General features: G+C 38.3%; 2 protein-coding genes across 3 annotated transcripts in view; one reads left to right on the top strand and one right to left on the bottom strand.

Annotated features, from left to right (window-relative positions):
* Positions 1-13503, bottom strand: part of Iqcm (IQ motif containing M) — a 526054-nt gene extending 512551 nt beyond the window's left edge. For both annotated transcript variants that reach the window (XM_048438238.3, XM_087900344.1), the window contains exons 1-2: positions 13199-13503; positions 2250-2362 (exon numbers count right to left, since the gene is read on the bottom strand). The gene's annotated coding sequence lies outside the window, so the exon portion shown is untranslated. The remainder of the gene's footprint in view (positions 1-2249; positions 2363-13198) is intronic.
* Positions 7577-8053, top strand: LOC148118386 (ubiquitin-like). Its single transcript, XM_087900252.1, has one exon. It carries the CDS (start codon positions 7663-7665, stop codon positions 7897-7899), a length of 237 nt encoding a protein of 78 aa, XP_087756378.1. The 5' UTR covers positions 7577-7662; the 3' UTR covers positions 7900-8053.
* Positions 13504-14220: the final 717 nt, after the last annotated feature.

Raw genomic sequence — 14220 nt, 5'->3', positions numbered from 1 at the left:
CGTGTTTGCCATGACCTTGATCATAATTCACCAACACTCCTGACATAACTTTTCAACACTATATCACCCTCAAAAGAAAATGATTTCAAGAGCTTGGATCTCTGAATTTGTGTGTGTGTATATGTGTGTGTGTGTGTGTGTGTGTGTGTGTGTGTGTGTGTGTGTGTGTGTTTATCTGGAGGTTTTTCTGGAATATTTGGTATAAAAGCTTTAAACATCTAATGCCTCAAAAGTAGACTACTAGAAAACTGAAGGATGCAAAGCTGAAGAAGTCTTAGAGACTTTTTCTAGATATAGGTAGCTAGAAATATGGATGGATCCAAATGAAACCACCAGATATTCACCTTTTTAGTAACTACTTTATCTCCTAAATCTACCCATTCCTTGTAGCTGTACTCTCCATGCCAGAGACGTAATAGAGCAGGAAGGAAAATCATCGAATTGAAATGAAGTTAGGAGCACTGCGTCCTGGCTGATCTCACTAGTGGGAATGCCTGGTTGCCACAAAGTTTTCCAAGAAAGGGAAAGTGATGTAAGATGCTAAAATCTTCTTGGCCTTCTCAGAGCACAACCGGAAATACTACAAAACTCTTAAAGAATGCAAAATAGAGGAAGAGAGGTGGATTAGCAATGTCAGGGTCTGTTTGCCAACCTTGAATCTTGGCTATGGAGGGAAAGTGAAGAGAAAGGTACCCTTTTAATATTTAAATAAAACAAAAGGTCAATTATAAAGATTAGAATTGAAATTTTTCAGTAGTTTAAAAGTTCTATAAAATAAAATGCCTGAATTAAAATCCTGATTTAAGATCTTTTCTGGAGAGTGGACAAGAGTAACATAGTTGTAAACTCAGCATTGAAGAAACAGGCAGGAGAATCAAAAGTTCATGTTTAGCCTGAGCTACATAGCTGATACCTTGCCCTTAAAAAACAAATCAACCTCAATCAAAAGAGCCTTTCTGAGTACAGAGTTTTAGTTTGGCTGTGTAATGGCTCAAAGTCTCTACTTTTGTTTTTCTTTGTTTCTGCTTCGATTTCGTGTTTAACTATAAAATACAGGTTTTTAAGTCTTTCTTCTCTTTATTTTATTTTAAGTGTTAATGTATGCAAGGAACCCAAAACATATTATGCAAGAAAGTTTATGGCACTGACTACTAACCCTCTAATAAAATAGATAATAAGGGTTCCATATCAGAAGACAAAAAGCAGACACAGAGCAGGCCAGCACCCCACACTCCTTGACAACCAAGGATACTGAAGTCCAGAGTGGCAACTGTGGAGCTTTGCTGACTGTGGGGTAAGAGATTAGTCCACTGAGAAGCTCAAGAGTATAAGCATGATAGAAGGTGCATTGGGCACAGCAATTATATGATTATCAACTATTCTCATTTTGCAGCTTCTAGAACTATGGGTTCTAGAAAAGTATTATGTACTTTTTCAGAATATGAGCAGACAATGTAAAGCACAGATCCTAGCAGTGGCTCAGTCAAAGGCACTGTGAAGAGGAGAGCACAGCGCAGGCTCTGGCCCACAGTGAGTACCAGACACTAGATTAGCAATCAACACCAGCATTGTTCCCATAGAGACTAAATTATTAAACTTTCTTTTTATTCATTACAAACATATATATATTAATGGATAGTTTTTAAAATCCAAGAAACATCTAAAAACACTGAAGATCTAATTACAAGATAAAAGAATAACTTCAAATAAATGGGGGAATAAATTACAAAATAAACATAATTGGGACGATAAGCCTTCATTTGGAAAGACAATGTGCCTGTTTGCTTCTCTCTTGCTGTGATAAACACCATAACCAAAAACAAAAGAGAAGGGTTGATTTGATCTAAGGGCTGCAGTCCATCAACAATGAAAGCCAAGGTAGGGCTTGAAGCAGAGACCAATGGAGGATGCTTACTGGCTTGCTTCCTATGGCTTACTTAGTTTTCTTTCTTATTCAACCCTGGGGGATGACACCACCCACAATGGGCTAGGCCTTCCCATATCAATCATTAACCAAAAAACTGCCCCCGCAGACCAATTTGATAAAGGCAGTTCCTCAACTGAGATTCCCAGGTCAGGTCAAGCAGACAAAAACTAACCAAGAGACTCCAATTTTTCCGTCATCCTGCCCCAGAAGGTCACTCCGCAGCAAACACATTCATGAGTAGATAGCTGATACCAGAGACTGTAGGTTCAGGGACCATCTCAGCATTCATTAGCAGAGAAACATCTATGAGCATGTCACATACCTAAAAGCAGCCGACTGAAGTGTGTTCTAGCCCGAGCACAAAGCAAGCTCTTCCTATGGCTATGCTGCAACAGTCTTCTGTCATTGGTGATCTTTCTTCTTTCCTTTGAGAGACTTAGAAAGAGAAAGCACAATATGAAAAGATTTCTATTTGAGAAAAGAAAAAGGGGGAAAGGAAGCATTTTTTAATTAAGACATTTTTATATTGAGATTAGTCTAAGGTTGACCTAAAGCTCAAAAATCATACAAGACAATATTTTAAAATCAGGTATTTTAAATTACAACATTTACTCTAGAAAATGTATCAGAAATAAATATAAAAGTCAAGAAAATGTATTTGTAGTAAATAGGACTAAGGCTTAATATATTTAATCACTACCATGTACTTTTGAATCTATTCTTAATAAAAAGGAGCAATCTAGCTCTTTAAACTATCGAAAAGCTCATATTTACAAAATAATGTAAATGCCCACCAATGAACACATTTTCAATCTCACTAATGATCAAAGATAATAAAACAACACAGATTTTCACCTGCTTGTCAATTATTAATGATTAATAATTATTAATCTTCTTAGTGCAAATGGTACCTTCACATCATTATTCAAGAGTGCAAATTGGTACAAATCTTCTGAAAAGAATCTGGCAAGCAGAGTCAAATTCAAAATATGTGTGCTTTCAAACACAGCAACTCCAGCACTAGGGGTGTATCTCTGGAAAGAACACTCAATGAGTTGTGGGCAGTTAGTTACTGAAAATTACTTAAAATAATGACGTATTTTAAGCAATTATGCATTGATTAAACTACTTTGTTTTGGTATTATGAAGTACTATCCACTTGCTCATGAAGAATAGCGTGTCAGTATTTAGAACACTGTTCTTCATGTATTACTGCTGTATTGAAGTGGAGTACAAGACAATTTTATAGCATAATACAACTTACACATTTTTCTAATATTATCTTTAAAAACAAGAAAAGTATATCCAAAATCCATGAGAAGGATTGGAGAGATTGCTCAGGGACCATTGGCTCTCAGCATGTAGACACAGGGAGCACACACTGCTCTTACAGAGAAACTGAGTGCCTTCCCCAGGACTCACACTGGGCATATAACTCACAACTGCCTACAACTACAGTCCCAGGCAATCTAAGGTCCCCTGACCTCCACAGACACCTACATTCACGTGCACACTCCCTCCCCCACACACATCACTAAAAATAAAATCTTTTTATAAAAAGTAAAAAGTTGGAAAAATATGTTAAATTTAACATGGTTATTTTTTCTTTTGCTTTCATAGTTTTTTTTGTCAGTGAATTTTCTTTTATCTTTGTAATAATTACATGAAATAGCAAAAGAACATGTATTAAAATATAAAAATGTCCATCTTTTTAATAAGTTTGTAAACATTAGCTATAAAGGAATGTAAAGGTTTTTATAAAATAATGTTGATTTTATTTCTGCTAGTGCAGAAAAATATATCAATCTCTTTAGCATTGTTTATTTATAATTAAAATAAATTAATTGTTCTAAAGTTATCAAAATACAAAATACATGACCTGGTTTTTATAAATTATAGATCATTAGATAGGCTGATTTTTGTTTGAAGAAATATGGGTACCTCAGTGTTAATATCTAACATGTGCTATGAAATTAGCTGTTCCTAAAAATGTAGAAAATATCCTGGTATCTACAAATACCAAAATGTGATGACACATTATTTACTGAACAAATTATAATTTTAAAAAAACTAAAACAATATAAAAAAAAAACCTCTGAAATTAACCACAAATTTTGCGGACCACAACAGGTTCTTTGAAACATCCAGAATAGTTGGAAACTTTGCAGTTAATATTTCAGACTTTCAGGCCTGTTCTGGAAGTGCACACCCTGAAAAATGCTTTGCTATTTTAATCTCCAAGCTCACTCTTCCTCCTGGGAAGCTGCCAAAGCCATCACCAGCTGGCCTTTGGAACAGGGCTAAGTTAACAGCAGGTATTCCTTTTTGAACTGTTAGTAGATATTAAAAGGACTAAGTTGAGCTAATCTAAATTCATTACATTGGAATACAGGGGCTATCTCCAAGAGAGTTTAAATTGCAGAGTCAAACTTAAAATATTTCCATGTTCTTCTTAATGATAACTTCTCTATTTTTAGTGCTCTAGTTTTTCATAAATGTGAACTGGAGATACTGTCCAGCTCTCTCCTGTATTGTCATTCTTTAGAAGCATTAAAGAAACCCAGGTAAAATTAGGCACAGCAGCACAGTCTAGGCTAGACAAACCCCGATTCTTTACCTGTCTTCCTGGGCTGCATCCGCAATCTCAATGAAATTTACAGAGAATTGAATTAGTAGATGTTAAAGTAAAAGCACATGATTGTTAGATTACTAATGAGACTAAAAACTGGTCAACTTTTCTACAGGGCAATAAATAGCAATATTCTTCATGTACTTTGAGTAGTAGCTCCAAATAACTGTGGAGTTATATTCAGCCAGTATTATTTGAGTCGCAACAGATTGGCTTGCTCAATATTTCCAAACATTGACCAGGTAGTATTCTAAGCCACAGTACACTCATTTGTCCACAAACATTAAAGCCATAGTAGATGGAAGCAGTCTTTGAACCCAGTGAGCCCCAATGGTTTCCAATCAAAGTCTGAAAGGGTTATTTAGAATTGTTTCACAGAACTGTTTCATAGCCCTGGTGTGTGGTAGATGAAAACACTGCATGCTAATGATGCCTACAAATTTCCAAAAAAAAAAAGTCCAGATCTCCTTTACAAAGCACCCACTCAATTTATGAGATTATCACTGACTTAGGGCTCAATGCTATGTCCCTATTTATGGACTGACACAGAGAACTACCTTGCTTGGGATCAAAGCCTCACTGACAATACCTGACTGATACATATACTTGACTTATATGCTTCAATTTGAGACAATTCTGTAGGATCTTCCTGCCCTGCTGACAGAGAGAATCATCTCCTGTGAGCACACGTCACTAAAACTTCTGCACTCAGTCTAGGACAATGGCCACTAAGACACACTCCTTTTGTTATTCCCTCATACTCGAAGGGAGTGAGGATAGTGGCAAAAGGGATAAGAATCATGTCCAAAATACAGATGCGGTTAGTTCAGCACTCACTGCACAAAGCGTGAGAAGTCTGAGAAAAAAAACAGATCTGACATCCTAAGTACCCGTGAGTTGGTTAGCCAAATGAGAATGACAAAAAGCAAACATTTAGACCTAACTATATGAAAAAGTTAACTCATGATAGAACCTGAGAATCACTAATCTCAGTCTACTAGAGCAGCAGAAATGGAAGACTACTAAAATATTTTAGTTTGGGAAGCTACTGAAGTCTCTAACTATTGTCAGTCTGTTTGAATCATTCATATTTAAGGCTCATGGTGGTAACAGAGAGGGAACAACCCCGGAAAGTTTTCTCTTACAACAAGCAAGTGGAGCTGGGAAGTGGCTTATCAAGTACAGGCATCTACTGCCAAACCTGATGACCTGAGTTTTAACCCTGGAACACACATGGAAGCAGGGGAGAGTCAACTCCTACAAGCTATCCTTTGACTCTTATTTACATAATAAAGTGTACTATGATATATAATGTATAATAAGTATAGTAAATGTTAATTTACAAACAGCTTGTAGGATATAGAAACTACTCAATAGGAATTTTAAAAAAGACAAAACATGAATAATGAAGCAGATCTTCATCTACAATGCATACACCTTTCTGTTGAGATCATGGCTAATTCTCAATACCCACTGTCCACAAAAGTAGTCCTCCTTATCCTCAGTATTCTCTTTCTGGACATTTCTCAACCGTGGAAGACATGTGTCTTCCATAGCCAATTCTTCTACTTTTATTTTAAGGCAGTTCTTGTAAACTAGTATATCTCCACTTTGCAACATTTATACTTGCTGTCTCTTTGTTCTATTTCATAAGCAAAAATTTTCCCTATATTTTCCAGAAATAGTGTAGAAAGAATTAACACAGTTGAGAGTTCCAATCATGAGCTAACTACCCCTTCTTCTCCAAAACAGGGGAACAAAATATGAATGTTTGGGGAGACAAAAAAAATTACACTTGGAAAGCAAAATTAAGGCAAAAAATCAGTAAGGTTTTATATTTTTTTGCATAAAAGGAAATTTGCCTTTATCACACTGCCTTTCTTAATTTTCTCAGAATCAAAATTAGTACCATAAAAGAGAATAAAGCATACTGAATAAAATGAATTATTACCAAAGCCAAGGTGAACAAGATAATTTCCTCAAAGTCTCACTTGAAAAGAATTTGATATTTTAATGTGGAAATACACAAAAGTCCTTTGAGTTTAATCTCAAAATATTATGCCAAATATTTAACATTCATTTTTATATCTTATGAATAACAGCTTAGCTGTATGTCCAAAAACAATCATGAGAAGATTAATTTTTCTAACTTACAATAAAAAAATGGCCTGCTTTTTAAAGTCTGAGGGGTGAAGTGGACAAAATACTAGATTCTTATTTCTTCATGATATGAAACAATTTTTGTCCAATACTTTCACAAGAAGTACTAGGTTGAATTTACTGTTAATAATTTGTTTTAACTTATTGTTCTTCTGCATGAAGAGACAAAAGAAAGAAGACAAACCTTAATACTTACTTTCTAAAAGTTCAACAGTGACAGTCACTATTGTCAGATCCCCTTCATCATATAAACTCTGGTTTTACATCAAAGAACAATATCATATTATTTTAGTCATCCTCTGACTCATTATCCACAATCATATGTTCAATTAAATCTGGAAAAGGTAATAGGCATCCTACATTTTGGGGGGGTTGCAATATAGACCTTCTCCTGTGTTAAACATATCCAAGTGTATGAGTGAGTGACAGGTCAAAGGGTAACCTAAGCGAGCTGGGGCAGCTTGGCCTGATCGGTTTCCTGATCACACAGTCTGCAATCTTTTTATTCTGTCAAGGTAGCAAGGCATCATAATAGGGACAGATTGTTCCATCAGCAGAAGCGGCAGCAGCTTTTTCCAAAACTGACATGTTTTCCAAATGTGCAAGCTCTAGCTAGGGCTAAGGTTATTTATTCAAATGCTAATAGAAGTTAATTTGGTCACCAGCTAAATTGAATTTAGAAACTTTCTTTTCTCTCCTGCATGAAAGATCTGGTATTACTCCTACATTCTTTTCCTGAGTGTTAGTTTCTGAACCAAATATTCTCTTGTAGGAAATTAACACCCAACATTGATCTGTATGTTTGGCAAAGCCTAATTCCACAAACACATTTAGAAAGTAGCAATACGAGTGACGAGAGGCTTTGTGAGGTTAGGAGGTCTTCGCGTCCCGGTGTCTCTATGCGCTCGGCGTTTTGTCATTTCACCACATTCGTTAACAGGTCAAAATGCAAATCTTCGTGAAGACCCTGACCGGCAAGACCATCACCCTCGAGGTGGAACCCAGTGACACCATCGAGAACGTCAAGGGCAAGATTCAGGATAAAGAGGGCATCCCCTCTGCCCACGACCAGCAGCGACTCTTTGCTGGCAAGCAGTTGGAAGATGACAGCACTCTTTCTGATTACAACATCCAGAAAGAGTCCACCCTGCACCTGGTCCTCCATCTCAGGGGTGGCTATTAATTTCTCAGTCTGCATTCCCAGTGGGCAGTGGTGGCATTACTCTGCACTATGGCCATTTGTCCCAATTTAAGTTTAGAAATTGCAAGTTTCAGTAATAGCTGAACCTGTTGAAAAATGTTAATAAAGGTTTTATTGCATTGTAAGCAAAAAAAGAAAGAAAGAAAGAAAGAAAGAAAGAAAGAGAGAGAGAGGGAGGGAGGGAGGAAGGAAGGAAGAAAGAAAAGAAAGAAACAATGCTTTGATGTCTGTATGTCATTCTTCCCTCACAGTTCACTTCAGTTTTGGTTTTTATTTTCTGTTGTCATGCTCTCCCCACCACCACCATGTGTCACTTTGAAGGACAGTTAAGAAACAAAAAGACTGGGGCTGGAGAGATGGCTCAGTGTTAAGAGCACTGCCTGCTCTTCCAAAGGTCCTGAGTTCAAATCCCAGCAACCACATGGTGGCTCACAACCATCTGTAATGGGGTCTGGTGCCCTCTTCTGGCCTGCAGGCATACACACAGACAGAATATTGTATACGAAATAAATAATAATAATAATAAAAAGAATGCTTGATTTATAAAAAAAAAAAAGAAACAAAAAGACTAGACACCATATAGTTGTGGAAGTAGATTTTTTTTTGCTAATAATTTCCACAAAGTCTGCTCAGTTTATACCATAGCATCCTATTGTCCTTGGTATAAAAATCAAAATTCCTTAGTTTAGCAAAGCAGTGGTCCACCATCTGCCCTCTACTATACTCTTCCAAGGCCTTGTTTTCCTATTGAAGTCTGTCCTCCAAATCAGTGAATTTCTTCCCTCTGTGGAACATGTTTTTTCTTGCCTACCTTTCTCTTTGTTTGAACACTCTAAAAGTGTCTCCATCCCCACCCAATACACATGCGTGCATATGCGCAAGTGCGCACGCGCGCGCGCACACACACACACACACATTGCTGTATGACATTTTCCCCAAAATTGAAATATTCCCTCCAGAAAAGAAGGATAAGCTCCTGTGACTCAGGAGGTAAATAAAAAGTCCCATGTTTAGGAGGAGAAATTGTTGGAGATTCTTGAGGCCCCTCACTTCCTGGCAGTAGAGAAAGGGATAAACAAATACGGCGGAAGAAGACCGACCAGTGGGGCTGCAGTTGTTTCACCAAAATGGACAATGGTGAGATCATCACTTTGAAATGTCCTGGGTTCTCTTTCTGGGGTGAGCAGAATTGTGTATGTGTGAGTGAACATGTGCATTCCGTGTGCATGTGCGTGTGAGTGTGTGTGTGTTGTGTCTCCCAGGAAAACTCTGTTACACAACAATAATACATGGAATTTATCATTGCCTGATAGAAATACATTGCCATCAAAAATAGAGTCTCAAAATATCTCTCTTACTAGGATATTAAAGAACCAAACATATATTTAGAGATATTGGAATAGAATTATTTCTGTAAAATGAATTTAAGGAAGGGGGTAATATAGTCTGCTTTGTGAATACACCAGACAGAAAACAGCCTGTGGGGAATGTGTTCCTAGTAGAGAAGTAAGCACAGATGAAGCCTTAGAAAGGAGCCAGCGCTAAAGCTGTGCTACTCTCTGTACTGCTGTATCAAAATGAGGACCAGAGGCTGATGTTCACCAGTAAACAGTGTCGCAGGACAATGGAAGGATAAGGGTTTCTATCTGAATCAACACGGTTTGCTTCATTGAGAAAGTCTTGTAAACAAACAGATTAGCATGACAGAATAGCACACGCCTGAAGTCCTAGCTTCTGAGTACTCTAGCAAGAGTATTCGAGCCAGAGAGTTCAAGACCAGCCTTGTTATACAACAAGACCCAGTGTCATTGTGTGAGTCAACGTATGTGTGTGTGGTAGGTCAAGCAATGTGTTCAATGATTTTCTTAGTGTCGTTAATCTATATTACAGCCTGAAAATATTACAAAAAGAAAGAATAGAAAGGACCATAAAACAAGGAGGCATTGAATTATATTCATAACTTCTTTCTTTGACCTCTCTTACTTCCAGCATGTTCTACCTAACTATGCTACCAAGTGAAAAATAACCTTCTTAATACTTGAGATGGAGGCAAGGGATTAGCATGTGTTTATAGCATGGGAGTTGTACCAAGCCAGAGGCTCCTAACTAAAGGTGACTCCCACCACCCCATCCTTTGAGTAGCATTTCTCAATCATACAAAGGCATTTTTATTATTGTGTATACTTCGATATGAGCAAGCTATAGCCAACAGTGATGTGACTTAATATGTGGAGAGCATAGATAGTGCCAAATACGCTGCGGCACATGGATGGCTCTCTCGGCCACTCCTCATCACTGTGCGCCACCACCTCCGTTAACGAATGACCTACTCTAAGGTATCCATAGCGCACCTGATGAGAGAGTCTCTTGTACATAATCTCTTACCGCTCCTTCACCTTTAGCATTCTCTGGTTCTGTATTTTTTGGGTCACAAGAAATTATATTAACTTTAGAGAGCTAATAATATGAGCAAAAATAGCTCCTTTAGTATCAGTTTCTGTATTAATAACTACATAACCTATAAAAAAATAAAATAATTTTGTATAAGTTCCAAAGTGAAAATTCTTTAAGACTCAAACTAATGTTTGCTTGTATGTAATTATGATACCAGTTTTCCTATGAGTATCCTGTAAAATCTTTAACCTAATAAAGAATAACTTTCTCTTCTAACTACATTTTATACAATATTTATAAACTTATTTTCTGATTAAGTTAAAACACTAACTTAAAAGAAAATATGTCTAGCTCTGTGCAGGGCTTTTCTTGATGCTTCATAGTAAGCACTATAGTCACCAGGACATGGATATGACAACGTTTTTAGTAGGAAAAAACTACCGAGGAATTCCATAAGCACATCAGTGTGTGCCTGGAATCCCAGCCTTCGGTCTAATCTCGTTCTTTCAGCAGCACCTGCATGCTTGAAAAATAAAAATGAAAAGCTTTTTAGATGCCCAGAGTGGCCTGTTGCCTTCATCCTTTTCAGTAAAGTGGCCTTAGCCTGTGAAAACTTGGATATTGTTCTTGCGTATTCACCAAGGTCCTTAGGTTTTTTATCTTTCTAATAAACATGGTAGCAGAAACCAGTTTATACATGCTTAGCATCACAGGAAAAATAAGTAGTCAATGTTTGTATTTAAATTTAAACATGCAGTAACTTCAATAAAAAATGAAGATTCAAAAAGCAATAATGGCTAACAGAGCTGGTAACAGAAAAGTTGCCATGTGTTTCAGTGGGCAACAAAGTCAAAATAAAATAGTAGTGGCACATGGACAAACCTAGTTCGGACCAACTAGTAGAATATAACACTTACTAGTGAAAACTCCAAAGTCCCAGAACTGCTTACCCACATTGTGCTTGCAAAGGCTCTGACACAGAATGTGCACTTTAATATATACTGCCACTACCAAGATGATCTAAAAATGATTCCAAAGTCTAGGACAGGAAATTGACAAATAAGCATCAAGTCAATGAGTCAAATCCACTTGTTTTTGCTCCCATGAATCAGCCATACACCATATTGTTTAGGATTGTCAGTGATGGTTTGGCCATGGTTTAACCTTAACAGACTCAGGATGGAATCCTGATACCTAGTGGACCAAGTATTGAAATTTTGGATCTCCACAAAGTGGGACATAAAAGATAATTAATAGGGTACACTTCCAAGAAGGATGATAAATTTCTCACAAGACTCAAGCACTTAACAATAGTGGGTTGTTCAGTCGAGCAAACCATGTCCATGGCCCCTTTAATGATTTTCTTTTCTGCTTCTCTACAATGTTATGACACAGCCGAGGGGACCTAACTATAAATACCAACACCATTCTATATGGATCAGTTTATAGTTAAAATAAATAAATCTCTCTTACTTCAAAAAGTATCCATCTCCAAACAAAGATATAAAAAGAGCAAAGTTGAATCCTTATGTCTGAAAACATGACTATAAAGCCTAGGATACGTATTATCCAGACATTCATATTTCTAAAGATCTGTTGCCTTAGAAAAAAAGAAAGGCAATAAACAGAGACAGGTGGAGTACAAGGTCCGTCTGCAGAACTACAGCATTTGTTTCCTACAGGGTTGGGGTCCTGAAGGAGGATGAAGTGAACTGGTAAAGAAAACAAAGCAGCCAACTCTCTGATGATGATAGGGAAAAGCAGTTCTTCAAATGCTGGACTCTTGTCATTGAGAGCCACTGTTATGGGTGGTGTCTCTTCTGCAGATCTATCAAAATCACTTTGAAACCATTCTTGAGCAACCACATTGAGTTGTAGCTAAGAGAGAAAACACTGGATAATGAATAGGTCTATTAAGACTGACTCTGGGCTCTGCCATCAATAGCTGTGTGATCTTGGCAACTCACTTTCTCTGAACTTCAGTTTGCTAACCTACAAGACAGATCTAAGTAATAATATCTAAATTCTGGTATCCGGCATACATACAAAGACTAGACACTAAAAGCACAGGTAAAGCCTGGAAACTGGCTACTGTGCACACCAGTGCTCACCAAACTGCATTATTTGAAGTGAGAAAACCCTCAACTATTTCCTAAAGAAAAACTAAATTTCTCAAACAGAATTTCATAATTAACATGGGATAATTTTAGGATTAAATCCTGTAAAACCTCATTCTGGTCACTAAACATCTTGATAATGGAGAAACAACAAAAGCAACAACAACAAAAAGCCCACAATCTCCCCACACACACACACTTAATGGCTTTATTGCAGAGTTGTCCTCACTGTTTTCAGTGCGTCCTCACTGAAGACTTAGGCAAAGCCAGGCCTATATACAGAAACGCCATGGAAAATGCATGTTCAGAATCAGTTAGCGATGGTGCAGTCATGCAGTGCGTGAGAGAACTCCTGGGACAGCAGTATACAGCCTACTGTCTTTCTCAGCTTTTAGCACCACCACGTGTGGGGTGTGAGTGTGAGCACCTAGATCAACGGGAGGCTGCTTGTCTATTTAGTACATACAAGAGTGCACAGAAGGCAAAAACGGGAAATGCCCAGACCTTATTCTATTTTCTATCACACTGGAATACATTCCAGACTTTTGGGGGGGGGGGAGGCGTAGGGAGGGGCTCGAGACTGGGTTTCACTGTGTAACAGCCCTAGCTGTCCTGGAACAAGCTATGAAGACCAGGTTGACCTTGAAGTCACAGAGATCCTCCTGCCTGGGCCTCACGAGTGCTGGGATTCAAGAAGTGCCCCGCGCATTTTTCCAACTGCTCTCCTACCCTCACCTAAAAGAAGGCCAAAACCCCAGGACCATGCTCACCTTAGCTTCGGACTCAGGACTCAGAGTCACCTCCTGAACTTGAGAACCTTCAAGCCTCAGAACTGGTATTGAAGCCACGCCTGCCACACTGTCGTTGTCTCCCTAGCTCCACCCCCAGAGCGCTCTCCCAACCCAGGTCGCCCTGCCAGGCCCCATTAGTGCTTCCTCCTCTGTCTCCTCACAGCACTGTGAACTCACAGGCTTGTTTTCCTGTGACAGGGCTGTAGCCCCTTGTTGTAACACCCCTGAGGGCCACGACCCCCTGCCAGGGTGAGCTGCAGGGCTTGACAAGCCTCCTGGGCAACCACCAGAAGGTTCTTTCAGTTACGAATGTTTCCCACAGTGACGTTGAGGAGCATCACATGTTAGCGAATCTATACATTCTCTATCCTGCTCCATAGTTGCATTCCATAGCCAAAAAGTGCAGAGGGGCAGCTTTTGTTCTGAGGAACCTTCTGTGGTTCGGGTTTTTACCAGCAGCAGATTATGGTGGGGCGTGGTAGGAAGGCTGTCCACAGAGTTCTACTAAGAAGGGAGGGAGGACTTTTAGAACGTTTAAAAAATGATACAGCATTTTTACTATTTGAGAATTTCTTACAACTGTACAATGTAATTTGATCATGTCTCTCCCAACTCCACCTAGAAACACCACCATCTCTCCACTCCCACGTTCTTGCCTTTTTAAATAACCCATTAAGAACAATTTGTGCTATCCATACGCTCACGGGTGTGTTGCCATGCACTAAGATGTGGCTGACTTGCCTTGTTTGTTAAGAATATTCCCAAGCAGTACGTGAAAAGTGATCTCACAAAATTTTGCTTTCATTCACAAGAACTGTAGCCAGAAAACCTTTATGGTACCAAAATTTTAGTATTTGCTCTTGCTTAAAAAAAATAACTAAGAATAAATATTCAGAATAAAGTTAGGGATGACACTGGTTTGGTAAAGTAGCAATCCTAGGCTTCCTCTCTGACTTCACTAATCCCAAGGAGTCGACTAGGTTTCCAATACCAGGTATAAT

This window comes from Myodes glareolus, chromosome 22, assembly GCF_982192425.1.
Source record: "Myodes glareolus chromosome 22, mMyoGla1.1, whole genome shotgun sequence".
NCBI classification, from domain to species: Eukaryota; Metazoa; Chordata; class Mammalia; order Rodentia; family Cricetidae; genus Myodes; species Myodes glareolus.
This window is presented reverse-complemented; position numbering and strand designations above follow the sequence as displayed.

Coding starts and splice junctions, on each gene's coding strand:
- LOC148118386 (XM_087900252.1), top strand. CDS start 7,663: ATGCAAATCTTCGTGAAGACCCTGACCGGCAAGACCATCACCCTCGAG.